The sequence below is a fragment of the Strongylocentrotus purpuratus genome, unplaced genomic scaffold (genome assembly GCF_000002235.5).
Source record: "Strongylocentrotus purpuratus isolate Spur 01 unplaced genomic scaffold, Spur_5.0 spur5_scaffold_5, whole genome shotgun sequence".
NCBI classification, from domain to species: Eukaryota; Metazoa; Echinodermata; class Echinoidea; order Camarodonta; family Strongylocentrotidae; genus Strongylocentrotus; species Strongylocentrotus purpuratus.
Window position 1 is genome coordinate 9,498,713 of NW_022145611.1, and position 18,361 is coordinate 9,517,073.

The window sequence follows — 18,361 nt, forward strand, 5'->3', positions numbered from 1 at the left end:
ATTTGCACCATGATAACGTTGCTTTTATTCAATGCAATACGATACATATCCGTATGAAGTTACTTCTAGTGCAGCTTATTAGGTAGGTGTGACATTGTTTATGGAGAGAATCGTTTTTGGTTTCATCCGATGTCTTGCATGTACTATGTAGGTCGTATGTATGTATTACAAGTGCAGCTGAAAACGATATCTAATGATTTACATGTGTGTATGTAGAAGAGAAGAAGTAGGGCAATGGGTGTTAGAAGTCAGCATGGGGCTGATTCTGTACACACAGTAAATAAACTTAATTATTCATACCCTTTGTAAACTTCTTTTTTTTTAAATTTTATATTGATTTATTGATTTATTTACCGTTATTTTTTTTATTTTTTTATTTTTTTATTTTTTTTATTTTTTATTTTTTTTATTTTTATTTATTTTATTTATTTATTTATTTTATTTTATTTTTTTATTTTATTTATTTTTTTTTTTTGGGGGGGGGGGGGGGGCGGGCGTTTTGTAAATCAAGAATAAAAGGCAGACTGGTTGAATTAGGGCCTTAGTTGAATACTTTCTGATATAAGCTTTAATATGTTACATTAAAAAAAAACATGAATCATGACAAATCAAATTTTGACATACCGGTATTTCAAAAAGTACAAAACTTGGTAAGGGTATGAATACTTTACTTGTTAACTGTGCATGAATATGTCGAAATCGCTTCTCTGTTTATAATTTGTCCTCTAAGGCTTTCACCTTTGTTTAATTATGAGTGCACACATTGTTCAGTTTTCATAGCTCATCAAATTTAGCAAATTCTTTTCAAGATGGGTTTACGTGTTCAGCCTCAAGCAGAAATATCACTTTGTTATTAGAATGTTTTTGCCTCGACTTAGACAACAAATCACCTTGGATTGGTAGGAATCCCAATTGGAAACTTGATTCAAAATTTTGAGGCATAAAAACTTGTGGTGTAGTCAGAGTGGAGAATCTGCTAAGGCTGTTTAATTGATATTACCCATTAGCAGTGTACCAATGGATGTTGATGAGTTTTACTTTGAGAAGTGCATATCATCCGTTTGGGTGCCAGAAGGATGTTAACTCATAGTTAACACCCTTCTGGCTCTGTGCAGAAGATACATAGAAAATGTCGTTGTGTATTTGCAATCTTTCAAATTTCTACAATTCAGGATATTGCAAAATACCGGTAGCCTGACATCTGACGATACAAAAATATGCATATGCCGTCCAGATAAAAAAATGTAGAGAACTTAAAGCAAACACGCAGGACTACTAACTTTCTACAGGCTTATTGTATTCATTATTTTTTTTTAATAAAATCACGGCATTTGATACTTCTGAATTTTGAAGCAGATGGCGATAGCCTGATGTATTTCAATTTTATGTGGAATCAGAAAAAAAAGTCATTTTGGAATTTTGCATAGTAGCAGTTTTAGATTAGGCACGTGTACGTATGTGTTTTGGTACCAAGTTCAAAGTTCATTTGGATTAATTGAATTTAATCGTTGTCGGTTTAAGACAGGAGAGAGTCACACAATATTTGTTTTTAAAGGTATTGTCAGCCATTTTTGTACGTCACCAAATTAATTTTGTTAATTTAATCTTACTTTCACGACACATGCTGCACAACAGGAGTTTAAAAATTCAAAAAAGGAAATAACCCTATTCTTGACAATTTGTGATATCAGGGATAAAAAACAATAGACAGCAAAGAAATTGGGAGCTGTGAAAATACCCTTTTAGAATGGGATTTTGTTGTAACAATTTTTTCTGACCAGGTTTCACTGTATTTGACAAGATACTTAATATGTTCCAATCTTGTCCCTTATCATGATGAAGGTTTGAAGTTAGCCCTCCGTGAAGATGTTTTGAACGGTTGATATATTTACCTTTCAAAGATTCTGTTTGTTCTTTCTTCCAAACTTTGGTCTTTGGCCTTCCTAATAGATTGAAATGTCAATCCAAACAATGAACTGGCATAGGCTGTATTGACACAGTGTGGTTTGTATGATACAAAGATACAGAAGTCATTGAAAAAAAAAAGGATTGGTCACTGTGCAATCTCTACAAACTGTAAACAATAGACCGAGCTTAGATTTCAAGTAAGATTTTATTTTTCTGATGTCAATTCAAGGTTATCATCAGTTTTGTGTGGGCTGTGTGTTCCAATTTGTGTGTTTTAGGGAATTGTAATGTTTCAGTGTATCCATGTGGCCAGTTATTGATAAAAATGATAGAAATTACATGTATTTTGTGATTATTCATTTTCATAATGTAATGTTGTAACACGATGTGTGTGTGTAATGTAAAACAACATCAATTTGATTTTAATTTACCTATTAAAACTGACGCAAAATAGCATTTTATTAGAAGAATTCTATAAAGGCCTACTTGATCCTTGCTGTTAATTGTGTGTGTTTTAGATCTCTGTAAATAAAAATATCATTTTCAGGACTAGGGAGAGAAAGGGAGAAGAGGAGGAGAAGAGGAGAACTTGGGGAAAGGGGTGGAGTCGAGAAGGGGGAAGGTGAAGTGGAAGGGGGTCGAATGGTAGAGCAAATATGAACTACACACCAATCAAATTCAAAATGATCGAAACTACATTTATAAAGCTGTGGCGATTTGAAACTCACATCACATACAACTACTAGTACATCAGGTAAAACTTGCATGAAAAAATTATTTAATGTACAATTCTGGAGTCAGAACCATCAATTTACATACAGAAATCTGTCATTTTATAATTACATTTACACAAAGTACATGTAGAAAGAATTCATTTTTCTAATATTTGAAACTTTCAAGAGGGAATAAGAACAATACTGGCATACACATGTATGATCACCATAATTGGGCCAGTATTTGACATGTGACATGCATTTCTGGATTGATCATGCACAGAAGCGCAATCAGAAATGAATCATTGGTACATCACATCAATGATGCATTCTTGAGCAAATGAGGAAAAATAGTCAAGATATATCTATTTACAATGCTCATTGTGCATTAATAAATGTAAGAGAATTTCAAGTATTTGTATACATCATCAATATGGATGAGATAATTTGAGCAATACGCTTGCTTGTACAGAAAGTATATTTGAACTTTCTCTAAAATAGAAAAAAAACATGTTTACTTCATTTCTCTCAAATTATTGATATATCCACATCTCTCGATCCTTATATCTCTTTGTGTCACACTTTTGTTTGTCTCTTTTTCATTCATCAGGTAGTTAATATTTTTACTCTAGTTGATGACTTATAAATTTCATTCACGCTTTTCATCAAATATATATTTTCTTTCATTCGACCCTAATAAATGTATACTGTTTCCATAAACCCCCCCCCCCCCAAAAAAAAAAAAATTAATTCGCATTGAACTACATTGAAGAAGTAGTTTGGGTTGAGATGAGGAAAGGACATAGGAAAGTCCAAGGACATGCTCTAAAATCATTTTTTTTAAGGGAGTGTAGACCGACAAGAACATGTGTCTTTCCCGTGGCCCGACTCGGGCTAATCGGCTATAATACGACTACGGATGACACAACCGCAGCAATCACGCGCGTGCAACATACGCCAAACCAAAGCGTGAGGAGAACTTCGGTCTGTTTTGCGAATGCTGACAAGGAAGAGATTAAGTCGCTTACGTGCAGTTGTCCAAAAGAAGACGTAGACGGCGTTAACCAGTATTTGCGAAGCTACACAGCTTTTAATAGACAAAATTTAAACAATCTATTTTACACATCACATGATTTCTCATTGGGGTAGGATTTGTAGAAACTGTTTCCCTCCATTGTCAAAACACATCAAACAAGTTCTACATGTACATGTAAATTCTCATAACTTGCTACCGGTATTAAAAACATGGTAATACATGCAAAAAAACAAGCAATATCAAAATCAGAATCAACAGATAGAAGTACTTCTCTGTAGATGTGGATTCAATCTTATGAACAATAATGTAGAATACTGGGAAAATGATAATTTCTTCTCTGTTTTGTATTACTCGTGGAACAATCACACAAAGATAGTTGTGCACATGCATTTTCTGATGCAATTTCAAATACGGTAGGTGCAGTTGATAAAGTGTATTATGAACCATGCAAAACACAAAATTCTTGTGAATATGTGCCACTGTGATTATCAGTATGCTAGTTGTTGAAAATAACACATTTCTAGTACATTCATGACACAAAGGAGCACATCTGTCACTCATTGACTACTGAATTCTCCATAGGCTTAATATACAGGAGGCAATGGCCTGATAGAGCTTATTACCAATTAGACCTAAAGATGGAGTCTCTTTTATCGGCGAGGGTTGTTCTGCTGAAACTACGTCTGGCTCCATCGACGGCCTCTATACAGAGACTGAAGCGCCTTGTACAGCGTAGTGTGGGGAGGTTTATGCAATGCAGTCAGTGTATGATTGCTGATCGCATCGCTTGCAGTGTATGGGGAATGATAACAAATGTCAGTTTTATTACAGAATTCCTCATACTAGACAGTTATTTCTATCTAATCACCAATAAGTTGTTGGTTTTGCAATGATGGGACGCTTAATAATTACATGTTCGCACATGAATTGCCAGCTTATTTCCATGTGTTGTTACAGTCATGAACCTACAATTTGCAAAGAAGAATTATGTTCAGAGAAATAACTACAGAGCAGTTGGGCTGTTAATAACTGATTATAAAATTCTCATGGTAAAGCATGTTTCATCTAAAAAATGCATGTTTTAAGCCCAATACATACTTGGTTCCTAAAATAAAAGAAGAAAAAATGCCCTAGAAAGGTTCTCATTCTGCAATCTTCTGTCCTTTAAGCTGGATATATTTTTCGATAAACTTGACTATTTAATGTTAATAAATCCTTAAAACCCATTTTAACAATTATATTTGTTTTAAATTATTATATTCTTTTACATCACTTTTAATAATACTGACAATTCAATCTACAAACACATACAAAAAAAGATAACCCTGTTTCAAAATACAAAAAAAGGGTAGACATAAAATGAGAGAAGGGGTAATTAAGTTAGAACTACAAATATATATGGGTCACTACCAGCCAAAATGCTAGGCTTGATATAAAATACAAATTAAAAAGGCTTTTTAAATCTGGACAATTCACTTACGAATACACATATATTCTCCTTTAAGGAATCATTATAAAATAATATCATCTGGTGAATCTACACTATGAATATATCACAGTAGCGTCATGACGATTTCAAAAACACATACAATGTACATTACTTCACAGATACCGGTACACACATTGGTTAACTTGAGATACATGTACATATTCTTAAAAATATAAATCTTCATTATTTACAAACCCTCTTTTAATAGTAATTCAAGACTTGCAAATTCAGACGCATAGGATATATAATCATTAGCATGTCTGTGAATTAGTATTAGTACGTTATGCCTGAATTAGCCCAGTCATATCAATGAAACTATTAAATGTACGTGTAAACTTGCACGTGCAAATAGAATTCATTAAGAAATGTTCAAAACATAAACATGTTTGTCAATCTGATTCAAAACTCATGAAAGGTATCTAGGAGTTTAATCACAACAAATCAATCAAACTTTTATTCTATCATAAACACAGACAAATATTAACCGAATCACAACTTTTTAATAACCTTCAGCAGCTATACTTTTTGACAAGTAGCACCCCCTAGTAGGCTTATCACTATTTTTGGCAGACACTGTTCATTGCTAAACATATGTGCTTGATAACCATTAATACCTGAAGAAGTTTTAACACATAAAATCTAATTCTACAAACTTCAAATCATTTCAGTTTTTAGTGTTTATTTTTAATACCTTTTAATTTTTTCTTCTAAATTGGCAAGATACGTATATATCTGTTTCAGATATGAATTCCAGGAAAGGGGCATAAATAAAAAATGTCCATTGACAAGATAGCTTTTGTTCTTTCTATCTATATAAAGTCAATTACAGTCAAACTTGCCTATTATTGAAGGCCATCCAAGGAAACAGAAAAAGTGGCCACTGCAGAGAGGCGGCCTTTATAGACAGGTTCTACAACACATTTCTCTTTTGAGGGAGAAAAATATGCATGACCACTATAGACAGAGGTGGCCACCAAGACAGGTTTGACTGTACACATGCTACTAGCATTCTGAGAACAGCATACATGCAACTATTTCTAAAAAGAAATTTTTAGATGATCTGCACCTAAGTAGCTCTTGATATTTTTCTGAAAACCTTTTCTACATAAAGCTATGTCGCTGCATACGTATTGCAGACCAAACTGAAAAGAAACAGTATGAAATGGTCTAATAGTGCATTATTTTGTTGTTTTTAACTTTCCTATCAATGAAATTATCAATATTATTTAATCTCCAGGACATGGATCTCTGATTGATCTAGTACTGTCTCTTTTTAACATTTTTTTTCTTTACAAAATATTATATATTCTATGCATATCAGAATTTACTTTTTTTTATAGTGATGTCATCAAAATATACAGATATCAATTAAATTTTTGATTTATTATCTTGTTTAGTGTCTAAACATTACGATCAAATATTTTACCATCGCACTACCTAGTATTATTGCTCTTCAAAATGTAAATATTCTTGTAGGACACCTTCTCCTACCACAATCACCACCCCACCCCACCCCACCCCCCCCCCCCACAATGGCAGTTACATGAATGTCTTATTTCAACAGTTTTAAAGTTATATTGTTTTGTTTCAGTTGACTCTAAGTTTCTACCATCTCCATGAATCTAAAATTTGCAAATATTAAAAATAAAAACATAATATTCAAAAATTGAAACAAAATATCTAAATAGTAGCAATATTATTAAAGAATTATAATTCCTCCACAACCATCACACACATTCACATACCGCTTTTGCACTGATAATTATATTTTCTGATATAGATCGTAATCGTAATTGTAAAGTAAGAATAAAAATAATATATTTCTTCTTTCAACACCGACCCAATTTACAGTGATGTGCCAATGGCACAGTCATTCATATCCTTTTGCTTCCAATCAAATGCAACTCCACATGGCTCTGTTCACCCTTGAGACACATAAAAGGCAAGTGATCTTGGGCGTCTTCCTGGCAGTCACTGCAAATGGCTCTAAACTTCTCAGTATGGATGTATCTCTCTTCATTGATCGAACGCCAGAAGTCGGAACTCGATGCCTCCATCCATGCAAACAACACAAGTAACAACTGTAACAGCAATCTCTTACGTGCCTTCTCAATGAAGTTAGTTCTTCTACTGCTCACATCCGAAGGACCAGTTTCCAGCAAAATAGCTCCCTCTGGTACAACATGAAGGAACACAGCCCGACGGGGGTTTCAACGATAGTCCATTTCTTTATGAAGATTTTTTCATTTAACCAACTTTGATAAAGATATTCAATTTTTAAGCAAGCATAACTTAAATGCAAGTTTGAAATGTATCAAAATCAGAATATCTCATATTTCATACACAAACTTTATTCATTGGTAGAGTAGAGGGGCATAGATACCTCTGAAGGTGGGAATCTTAAATCTTACTCATTTTCTTACAGAATACTATAATTTCTCACCTTCAAACAGATACATTGTATCTGGAAGAGGTGTGCTAAGAAGTTGGGCTTTTGTCTTGCAGAATACTGCTACACAAACTTTACATAGCTTGATAGATCCTAAAGGAGTGATATCGGTTGATTTTACCCGATGGGCCTGAATAAAGACCCAGACATGTTGGAATCCCATACATACTCGACAGTATAGAGCCTGAAGAGAAGCCTGTATTTATGGAGAGGTGTCAGGGCCTGAAATTTGACAATAATCTCAAAGTGGCATCTCTGAAGCTTCTTTATACTTGTAGCCTGCTGTTGTTCAATAACAGTCTATGTACAGATGGACTCCATCCATACATGCTTAGCTTCCCTTTCAAGCAACCTCACGTGGGTGTTGCTTAACAAAATTCTTAATCATACTTCGATTCAAGCATCATTCAAGTTCTTGAAGCAACCTTAGTCACGCTTGGACTCCCTCTGCACATCATTTACTCCCCTATGAAGCAAGTTACCGTTGCCATCGCTCCACAAAGTCTTTATCACACAAGGAGCCCTTTTCACCATGTTAGTTCCACTTCGAAGCCTGTTAACAGTAATAACTATTAAGGCTCAAGAAAGTCTCATCATTGTGGACTCTTTAGGTTCACATCAAACTCGGCTTTGAAGCAACCTCACGTTGCCATTGCTCAACCAAAGTCTTAATCGCACTTGGATTCCAGCATCTCCCTGAAGAGTTGCTGGATGGGGATGCTCTTCTCCGCCGAGTTGCGGGAGACGTGGTCCACCGATTCGGAGGAGAGCTGGCGGAGCGTCGGGAGGGTGGACAGAAGATGGCAGACCCTGCGGCTGTCTCCGGGGTAGTCCTTCATGATGTGATGGTGCAAGGCATCGTACAGGTTGTTCTGGAGTTCCCCAAGGTGAGTGTTCTCCTCCACTCTTGATAATTCTAGACAAGAAAAACATGATAAAGATACTTATGCTGACCAAGTAAAAGTACTACTACAAAATGCCAATTCAAACAAATACTTATCAAAGGTCACAACAGACTAAATATAAACATCTTGAAATAAAAATAAAATCAGAACCATTAAGCACACTAAATGAATTCATGAACATACAGTGAAACTTTCAATAGGTTATTGGTATTATAGGCCCCAACTATCTGGTAACGCTAATGATCCATCGTGAGGATATTACTGCTATAAAAATGGTGAGACTGAGTTTTAAACCTAGTTTCAATAACATATCTTTACTTTGAAGGGAAAAAAAGGGGAACTGGAAGCACAACTTACCAACATTACATAGTATGATGCATTTGAGCAGAGCGTACTCTTCCTTGTCAATGCCAATGTCCCTGAGTTTTCTTGTGAGATGTAACGCCTTTGCTACCAGCGAGCCCAGACCGCTTCTTGCTGCCTGCTCTTCATCCATACTTAGACCCTGAACAATAAAAGATATCACATGAGCTACAAAAGACACAAGTCACTGATATTTGGGAAAAGGCTGTACGACAAAGCAGGTGGCACGATGGTTTAGGAAACCTAGGTTCATGACCCCATCACTATTAGCAAGCCTAAATCTTTTGTTGTTGCCTGCTCTTCATCTATGCTTAGACCCTAGATTGAACATAAAGCAATCATACCACTTTACAGACATCACATGTCAAAGTCATTTATGAAAAGGATGCATGGTTCAACACCACGAAGGCTCATTGGTAGAGCAATGGTATCATCACCACAGGGTCACAAGTTAGAAACCAAGTCGATATGGCTAGTGCACTTTGGTAAAGGATTCATCCTGAATAACCACATCCCTCAAGGCTTTGATGCTTCTATGAATACTAACTGACTGAACGTTAGTGCAAAAGAGAACGATAAACTTACTATCCATTTTCGTAAATGGAGTTCTGACTTGTAAAAACTTATATTTGAAACTGTATACTTTTGATATATTATATGCTGCAGTTTCATTTATGTGCTTACTTTTTAAAATGTCTTTCTCTCATTCTATCTCAATTCTACTGCTATTTCATTGTTGTCTTTTTATTTTAAAAAACAGAAGAAAAAAAACAACATGTACCCTGGATATGATTCAAGCCATATGTCCCCTAATCGTTAATCTACCAGCAAATATTTGCTTTCTTTGCAGTCAGGTAAAATAATCAACCACAAAATAGAGCAAGGGTTAAGGAAACAGGGTGAGCTCAGGACCAAGTCAATCATGGCTATCAAGTGACCATACACTACTTCATCCATAAGGTCTCGTTCAGATATGGCATGGCAAAACCACAGCATTTTTTTAATGATGTAAAATGCAATACGAGCAGGACCTTTGTTGCAAGCAGTTACCATTCAGTTACATGTATGAAAACTGCGGCGATTGACCACGTCATATCTGAACAACAAGCCTTAAAGGGATAGTTGAGTTCTGTTTTCAGACCGCAAATGCCTTCAAAGTGCATGGTTATTGCTCTTATTCTTATCTATGACATTTATAGTGCCCTTTCAGCACCTAAAATTACTATGAAGGTAATTTTAGACCCCAAAATGTGTGAAATTTAGCCAAGTACGATCATACCAATTCAGCTCCACTTTCAAAAAACCACGATGACCGTTAATTAATTATTTAATTAAAAATAACAATACATGAGCCGGCTAATTGTGGGTAAAATAAGCAACACGAACATGCCAACATCGTCATTGGCTGAAATACAACTTAAAAGGCGTTATTTTGTTTTTTCCAACGGTTTTTTCAAATTTTTCAAAATACCTACCGTAAATCTCCGTGTATAAGGCGCACCCCTATTTTGGGGGCAAAAAAAAAAAAAAAAAATTAAAAAAAAAAAAAAAAATCGTTTTTTGTTTTGTTGTTGTTGTTTTGTTGCCGAAAACCCACGAGGGGAAGGACCTTCATTTTACATCGAGGTGCAGTAGAAGTTGTGAACTTGTCACAAATAATAGTAACAACAGTCTAAGGCTTCATGATACCAAGTGTCCCACACCAGCCTCTTCACATCACCTAGCAGAAGCACTGTGTTCTATGCCAAACATCAATAGTCATGCATGATATGAATAGCATCCTCTATCTTTCTAATAATGGAGTACCTAGGATAGAACCTTGAGGTACACCATTTGTTATAGAAAACATAGAAAACATATGCGACATTGCCAAGCATAGCGCCATAAATCGAAACTAAAAAAATAAAAAAATAAAATAAAAAAAAAAAAACTTTTTTTTTCTGTACCTGTGTATAAGACGCACCCCCGACTTTCAAATTTTTTCGGCGGCAAAAAAAGTGCGCCTTATACACGGAGATTTACGGTAATATTTGTGGTGGTACACAAGTATGAGAAATTGTTATATTTCAGCCGATTTTGATCAAACAAAGATGATTTTGTCATTTAAATATTATATTATTGCGCCTTGAGCATTTGACTGTCAAGTGGATTTGACACCTTATAAATCTTATGTATTATTACTATTATTATGTACTTTCAAATTTGACACTCAGTTTTTCATTATCTCACAAAAATATTATTTTGTGTAGCGCCCTCTGCAACAGAACTCAACTATCCCTTTAAAGCAATAACAAATGGCTTTGCAATATTATCAATCTCTGGTCTTGATTAGCTCCATGAAAACTCTTTTAACACCGGTAAATATAAATCTTGCACTAAAAGCAATTACACAATATTAGAGCCAATGGTATACCTATCCCATGATTAATACAACCTGACACGTGGACAGTGGGCCGTATGCATAAAAAGTAGCAATTGCTTGTGCTAGCCTTTTACTTGAATCCGTATGCATAAACATAAGCAATTGCTTGCAAGCAAATGCTTTTGCTAGCAAGCACAAGCAATTGCTTGATGTCCGCAAGCAATTGCTTAAAGATCAAGTTTAAAGATCAAGCAATTGCTTAAAAACGTATGCATAAAACGAACCTTTTGCTTGTTCTTATAAGCAATTGCTTACGTTTTTTCAAGCTCCGTCATAGCAGCTTGAGCTCTTGCTTAATCGGGACGTTCGCGGTTATACGTATATATTATACGTATTTTTCTTGTTAGTATATGCATGCCATGTGTGTATGTGTATTTGGGTGCACTGTGCGCTTGTGTGTGCATGTATCGGTGTTTTTTTTTCATTTTGTTCTGAAATATGTCATCCTGATATGTTATACTGCCATGTCAGGAAAGGCTACCCCACACGCATGACATTTGAACACACTACTAGTATGCGAAACCCGCCTTTGTTCTCCCATGAATGATGTTCGCACCGGCGTGACGTCGCTATTGTTGAGATCGTAAGCAACTGCTTGCTGGAGGCAAGCAAAAGGTTTGAGCACAAGCAAAATGTTATGCATACGGATTTAAACAATTGCTTGAGCTTGATCTTTTGCTTGACAAGCAATTGCTTGTGCTTGAAGCGATTGCTTGCAAGCAATTGCTACTTTTTATGCATACGGCCCACTATCTGTGTAGCATATGAAGAGTGACATCAGGGGTCTGTTTCATAAAACTTGTTATCCATAACAAGTGCTAAATTTCTATGATAAATTTGCTCTCAGCCAATCAGATGCCATGATTTCAGTAGCTTATAACAGTAGCTTGTAACTTGTTATTGAAATAAGTTTTATGAAACAGGGCCCAGCATTGGTTACAAAGTTCTGCAAACCCTCTCTCTGGCTTACCTTTGTGAAAGCTATTCTGTCAGGCTCGCAGAGAGGGATTGACCTGAAGATGACCTGCCACAGCAGGATCTCCATCCAACCATCTTGGAGTAGTATCCTCCTGTCCCCAAGTGATAACTCAGTGAAACCTGTTGCCAAGGTAACCAGAACAGTGGATGGGGTCAAAGGTCATGATATCTTTACTTTTCTCTGAAGATCACTAACTCAGAGGCCTCGACCTTAGTAGTAGTACCTGAAATGATTCTTCATTCTAAATTTTTGTGGAGAACTTTCAGGTACTCTAGCAATCGTTCTGTGAAACCTGTCACAAAGGTCACTTTAAAGGTGAGAAAGTTCAAGGGTCATAACACAAAAGAGCAGGTCACTCACTGTTCATTATCCTATGGTAGTTCCTACTACATGTAAGAATTAGGTTTGTCACATACTGGTAGAGTAAAACTAGACAAAGGAAATTGCATCTTCGTTACCCCTTTACCATCCGTTTGGAGCCAAAAGGGTGCAGAGTTAATTCCCTTCTGGATCTAAACTGACTCAAACTCAAACTCAAACTCAACTCAAACAGATGGTACATGGTCCATCAATATGACTCACCTGGTACTTGTTTGGCCCACTGGACCACATTGACCAGGGCCCTGTCCCCGAGGTCAGTGATGATCTTCATGGCCTGGAAGGCCGGGTCCTTGTCCTTGAGGCTTGGGTCAATCGGACCGAGGGTACTGACCGGTGGCTCTATCTTCAGAAGGTGCTTGGTCAGTTCGGCGGCTGAGGGAATATAAATGGATTAGTTTCATGACATCACAAGCTGTACTACACTTATAAAAAAGTAACATTATACTCTACTTCATTTTTTTCTCAACTAGACTTCATTTAATCTCTGATGATTATGCCAATATTCTGTACAATAATTCTAAGAATGAAATGCTAACTATGGCCGAAGAAATCTGGTTATTTCCTGAAAAGGGTAATGCTTTGATCATTTGGTGTCAATTTCTAATCTTGACTGTAAACCTTGCAAGGTCATTGGTCATCACACTGATTTGATATTGATATGAGGAGGGGGGTGGGTGGATTATTTGTCCAATAGCTCTAAAAGGTTTTGTGAAATATGTGATAAAAAGTAGAGCAAAAATCTATATAACTTGTACATTTGGTTGATTCTTTTAGTTCTTTATAGAAAATTACAAGATCTGACCCACATGTAATAACATGTGCACAAACATTGTGCATTCTACAGTAGCCAAGGGATATTCCTGAGTTGTTTGTCAAACATATCAACGTGTTATCTCTTCAATAAAGGATTAACGTTGCTAAAACCTCCTGGGTCCCATTTCACAAAACTTGTCATCAGTGACAAATGACAGTTTTTGTTATAAGCTAGTGAAATCCTAGCTTCTGATTGGTTATCAGCAGATTTGTCACCGATTTTCCTCATTTGTCATTGAAAAAAGGCTTTGTGAACCGGGATCCCTGGAATTAGTTTCTCCATTCTTCATACGTAGGGACGTGTATATGAATATCATTCATCCATCCGTTGACAAATCCTATCATTCGTTCATTGACATAAATTCATTCCTCCATCAACCAATCCCTCTATTCATTCATTCATTCATCTGTGTATACATTCATCTATGCATTCATCTATCCATTCATTGCTCTTTCTTTTTATTTCTTCTGTACTTGTTTTTTTTTAAATAAATAATTATTTGTATATTCATAATCCAAAATTGTGTATTCAATTTCAATAAAATGATCAGATTAGATTTGATATTCATTTCTTTCCCTCCCTTTCTCACTCCATCCCTCCCACCCACCTACTCACCCCCTCTTGAAGTAGGGCTCTTAATGCCATCTTATCTCCCAAACCTGTCTTGTTATTTAGCAATCAGTCAACCATTATGACATCAATCTTTTCCATCCCTCTAACTTCTTATCAGTTTTTCTCCTCATTACACCACCAAATAGATAACCCAGACACAAAATAATCCAGAGCAAACTCAATCGACCGAAATGTAACCCTTACTCCTCTTTAAATGCTCAAATGTGGACCTTACCTCTCCGGTGCTTTGCTCTTCTTGCTGAAGAAGAGGGGGCAAAGTCTGTTTCTTCCGGCCTCCGCCTGTACTTTTGTCTGCCTCCTCGCACCCTGTCAGGTCTTACTCCTATTCAAAAGAACACATGGAATGGGAAAAACACATGAGGCATTGTAATTTGATTCAACTTAATTCTTTTTTAAAGGTTGATTAAATAAAAATTACTGTCAAAATGAAGATGAATCATGCATGATTAGGCATAAAAACTTCAGTTATTTTCAAACATTTTGCCCATGTTCGAATTTGGATAATAAGGTACTCTATAACGTATATTATGTAGACCAAATTCAAATATTTTTGTATACAAAGAATTCAGTGGGCTATTTCTGACTTGTGAATAACAGGCACCTGATATAATAACTTAAGTTCCCAACACGTTTCTGCATACATGCCAACATTTGAAAATCAGAAATCTGTACAAATTATGCTATTTTCAAAAAAAAGAGGAACAATCCTAACTCTCCTATTCAATACTACAGACAAATTTGTACAGGAAGAGGAACACCTGCATTAAAATGATAATTATCTTCTCCCAAAAAGAGGAATGTTCCTCTTTAATCTGAACAGTTGGCATGTATGTTTCTGCAATGCACTTTTAACACATGGGACTCATTCTTCAGAGTGAATGCAGCCGAGAGAACTCTCTTAGACTAATATTGGTCCTGAAACAGGCAATTTAAGAAACAAGACTGCCACGTGGACATCTGAAATCGAATGAGGAATTGAGTGGAACTCAAGGGATTTACATGATATGCGAATATATTGGAACTACTTTAGCATGTCCATAGTAGGCCATCTACACATTTGTAACAAAAGTACAATAAATTGTAATTTGCTTTCATATTCATAAATAATCCAGGGTAATAATCTCCAAGTTTGGAAGCGCTTAGTGACTGTAATAAGCGCTATATAAAAACTGGGTATTATTATTATTATTATTGATCAATTTTCCTAATGTAACTAAATCTAATGCATACATCTTTGTGAAGTGCCTAGTTAAGAATTATTTCATTCATCTGTTACAAATAATTGTATTTCAATACCAGTAGTCAGAATGCGAACTGCATGTACATCAGTTCTTGCCAGGTAGGACAAACATTATTGCTTGCCCTATGGTCTATTTGCATAGACTTCCCACTTTCTCCTAACACCTAATATCTACAGTATTTAGAAGTTTCCATAGTTTTAATTGCATTTCATGAAGCAAGGTTGACATTTTAATATTTAAATCACATGAAAACTGATTAAATAAGGTCAAATTCCGCCTGGTATCCCAAGAATGAACTGATGAAATCCTAGTCAGGTTTCAAACTTAACAAAACAACCATTCTGTGCCTGAACAGATTTCCAACATCACACACAGTGCTTGTGTACAAATAAAAAACATTCTTTTAACAGTATCCGGGGGCAAATTGCCCTCAGCCCCATTTACCGGTATTTGTTTTCCTTTAAACTCTTAAAATGAAAGTGAGCAATATGATCACATGTCTATCATTTTTTAATGAGTATGCTGTATAACAAGACTATGTACTATGGCAAGGCTATCATTTCTGAAATGGGTGGAGGTCATTGGACTTTGATTTCCTGCTATTGTTCTCATTAACAAAAAATAAGAAAAATGAGCAAAAAATATCACACATGTAACATGTTTGACAAAAGGCTCACTGCAGAAGAATTATGAGAACAAAACTGAAATAGATGAATTATGTTGGTCATGACATTTGTTTTCAACCATCAACAGGAGTTAAACATGAATTAATATATTAAAATATGTAATGAGAAGTCATTATACTCAGTAGTGCCGGCAGATACCTTCTAGCTTTATATCTATTAAACGTGTGACTAGATGAACAAAGTGCTAGAGCTTAAAACCAAAACAAGATGAAAAAACACATCCTGGTTTTTTTTTTTATCTCTCTGAGATGGATACAGGAACGGTTTGAAAAGCCTTACGTCTCTACTTGATGTTATCATTATCATTGTTATTATCAATAATATCACGATTATCACAGTTATTATCATGTTGATCATCATGGTTATTATCAATCAACTCATCATCTATCATCAAACCCATGTTGATACATTTCTAAACTGATATACCAGGCATGCTTAACATCTTTTCCTTACGTTATCATCATTATTATCATTATACTATCATTACTATTATATCTTTTATCAAGTGCTGTTATCATGATGATGTTGATCATTATGACTATTATCAATGGACTGCTACACTCGCCATCTATTATCATACCCATGTTGATACAACTTTTAAAAAATGACATGCCAGACACGACCTATGTCTTGTCTTTTCTTTAGGTCATCATAATTATTATCATCAATATTATCATGATCGCTACTATCAATATGATAACTATTATTATCATGATGCTGATCATTATGACTTATCAATGGACTGTCACACTCACCATCAATCATCATACCCATGTTGATACATTTCTGAAAGCGACACGCCGGGCATGCTTTACGTCTCTTCTTGTTCACCTCGCATTCGCTCGTTGAATGGCACTGGTAATTCAGGTTACCTGTACACAATGATCATACAAAGGTAATAATTAGAATAATTATTATCATAATAGAGGTACCGGTACATGAAAGGAACTTGAGCATTAATACAAATTCAGACTGTTGAACGTGTTCCGAACAGTGTATGTACAGTATGTTGTGTAGCAGGACGCCCATGTCCCCTCCCTGACAACCCACAACGGGTGTCATATACCGGAGTGTTGGCTCAGTCAGTAGAGCGTCCGCCTCACAACCGGGAGGTCGTGGGTTCGAACCCCGGCCGCGTCATACCAAAAGACGTTAAAAGATGGGAGTTGTTGCTACCTTGTTTGGCGTTCAACAATAAGGGACAGAGCAATGTCGATCTGGCGCTTCTCAGTGGCTGCCGGGCTCACAATCAATTGGGCAAAATCGGTTTAATAAAATTTGGAGTGGACTATTAGGCTATTATTATTATTATTATTATTTTAAATGATAGTCAGTTTTAAAGATTGTCAGTTTCAATTAGCTACGGTTGACATACTAAATAAGATACATATATATGCGATTAACACTTAATATATTTTGCACATTATACTAGTGTACATATCATTTCACATGGGCTTTTGCGATATTTTTCATCATTTCATCCAACATCTGTTACTTAGTATGAATATTACATTCTATTGATTCCATAAAACCAATCAATAGTTAATGTTTAACGTACAGCTGATACAGTCAACCATATCAATGACACTTGATGTGCCCATGGACATACATGTACCATAAAAAAATTACTCTTTCACGACTGAATGTGAGACAGATGTCCTCTTAGATGTCCTCTTTAGATCGATAATGACTGATGAGAAGAATTACAAGCTATTTATCTTATCACATGTGGTATTAAAAGGCTGAAAATTTGAAAAAATAAGCTATTTATGCTTAAATGAGTCTGTTAAATATGTGGCAGTGAAAAAAATACATGGGGGCTCAGGGCCAAATAGCCCCCAAAATGCCCAAAAGAGCCCCCAAAAATCAGAAAAGAGCCCCCTTAAATTTGCATAGAGTTCAATGCAAAACAAATTTTAGAATGTTATTTTTATGAAGGCAAGGTTGAAAAGTAGCCCCCGAAAAATAAAAAATAAAATTTTCACTGATATGTGGCAAAAAAAGAAATTTCTTTCATGAAAAAGTAAGGCACCATACAAATGCCACCGCAACAAGGTAGCTGAGGAAATGTAGGGGCACCAAAGGAGGCATCCGGAACACAAAAGGGACATTATCGGTAGTTAGTTAAGTCAATGAGTTAAAAGTGATTACTACATATATATGAATGAAATTCAAGATAACATTAAGCATATTCCAAAGTAGTAGTAGTAGTAGTAGCTCCATATATCCTAATGATGTACATGCAGTTCTATATCTATGTCATAAAATCATGATTTTTGAACAAATTATGCATTTTTTTGTTCCAGACAATCTTTTCATTTCACTTCTGAACATTTTTCTAA

At 35.5% G+C, this 18,361-nt stretch overlaps 1 protein-coding gene across 3 annotated transcripts in view; it reads right to left on the reverse strand.

Annotated features, from left to right (window-relative positions):
* Positions 1-5,855: 5,855 nt before the first annotated feature.
* The window catches only part of LOC579264 (estrogen-related receptor gamma), a 30,503-nt gene continuing 17,997 nt past the window's right edge, over positions 5,856-18,361 (reverse strand). For all 3 annotated transcript variants that reach the window (XM_030998684.1, XM_030998685.1, XM_030998686.1), the window contains exons 4-9: positions 16,775-16,891; positions 14,307-14,414; positions 12,847-13,017; positions 12,256-12,383; positions 8,858-9,005; positions 5,856-8,511 (exon numbers count right to left, since the gene is read on the reverse strand). In XM_030998684.1, the coding sequence (XP_030854544.1) occupies positions 8,264-8,511; positions 8,858-9,005; positions 12,256-12,383; positions 12,847-13,017; positions 14,307-14,414; positions 16,775-16,891 (920 nt within the window). In that variant the 3' untranslated portion in view covers positions 5,856-8,263. The remainder of the gene's footprint in view (positions 8,512-8,857; positions 9,006-12,255; positions 12,384-12,846; positions 13,018-14,306; positions 14,415-16,774; positions 16,892-18,361) is intronic.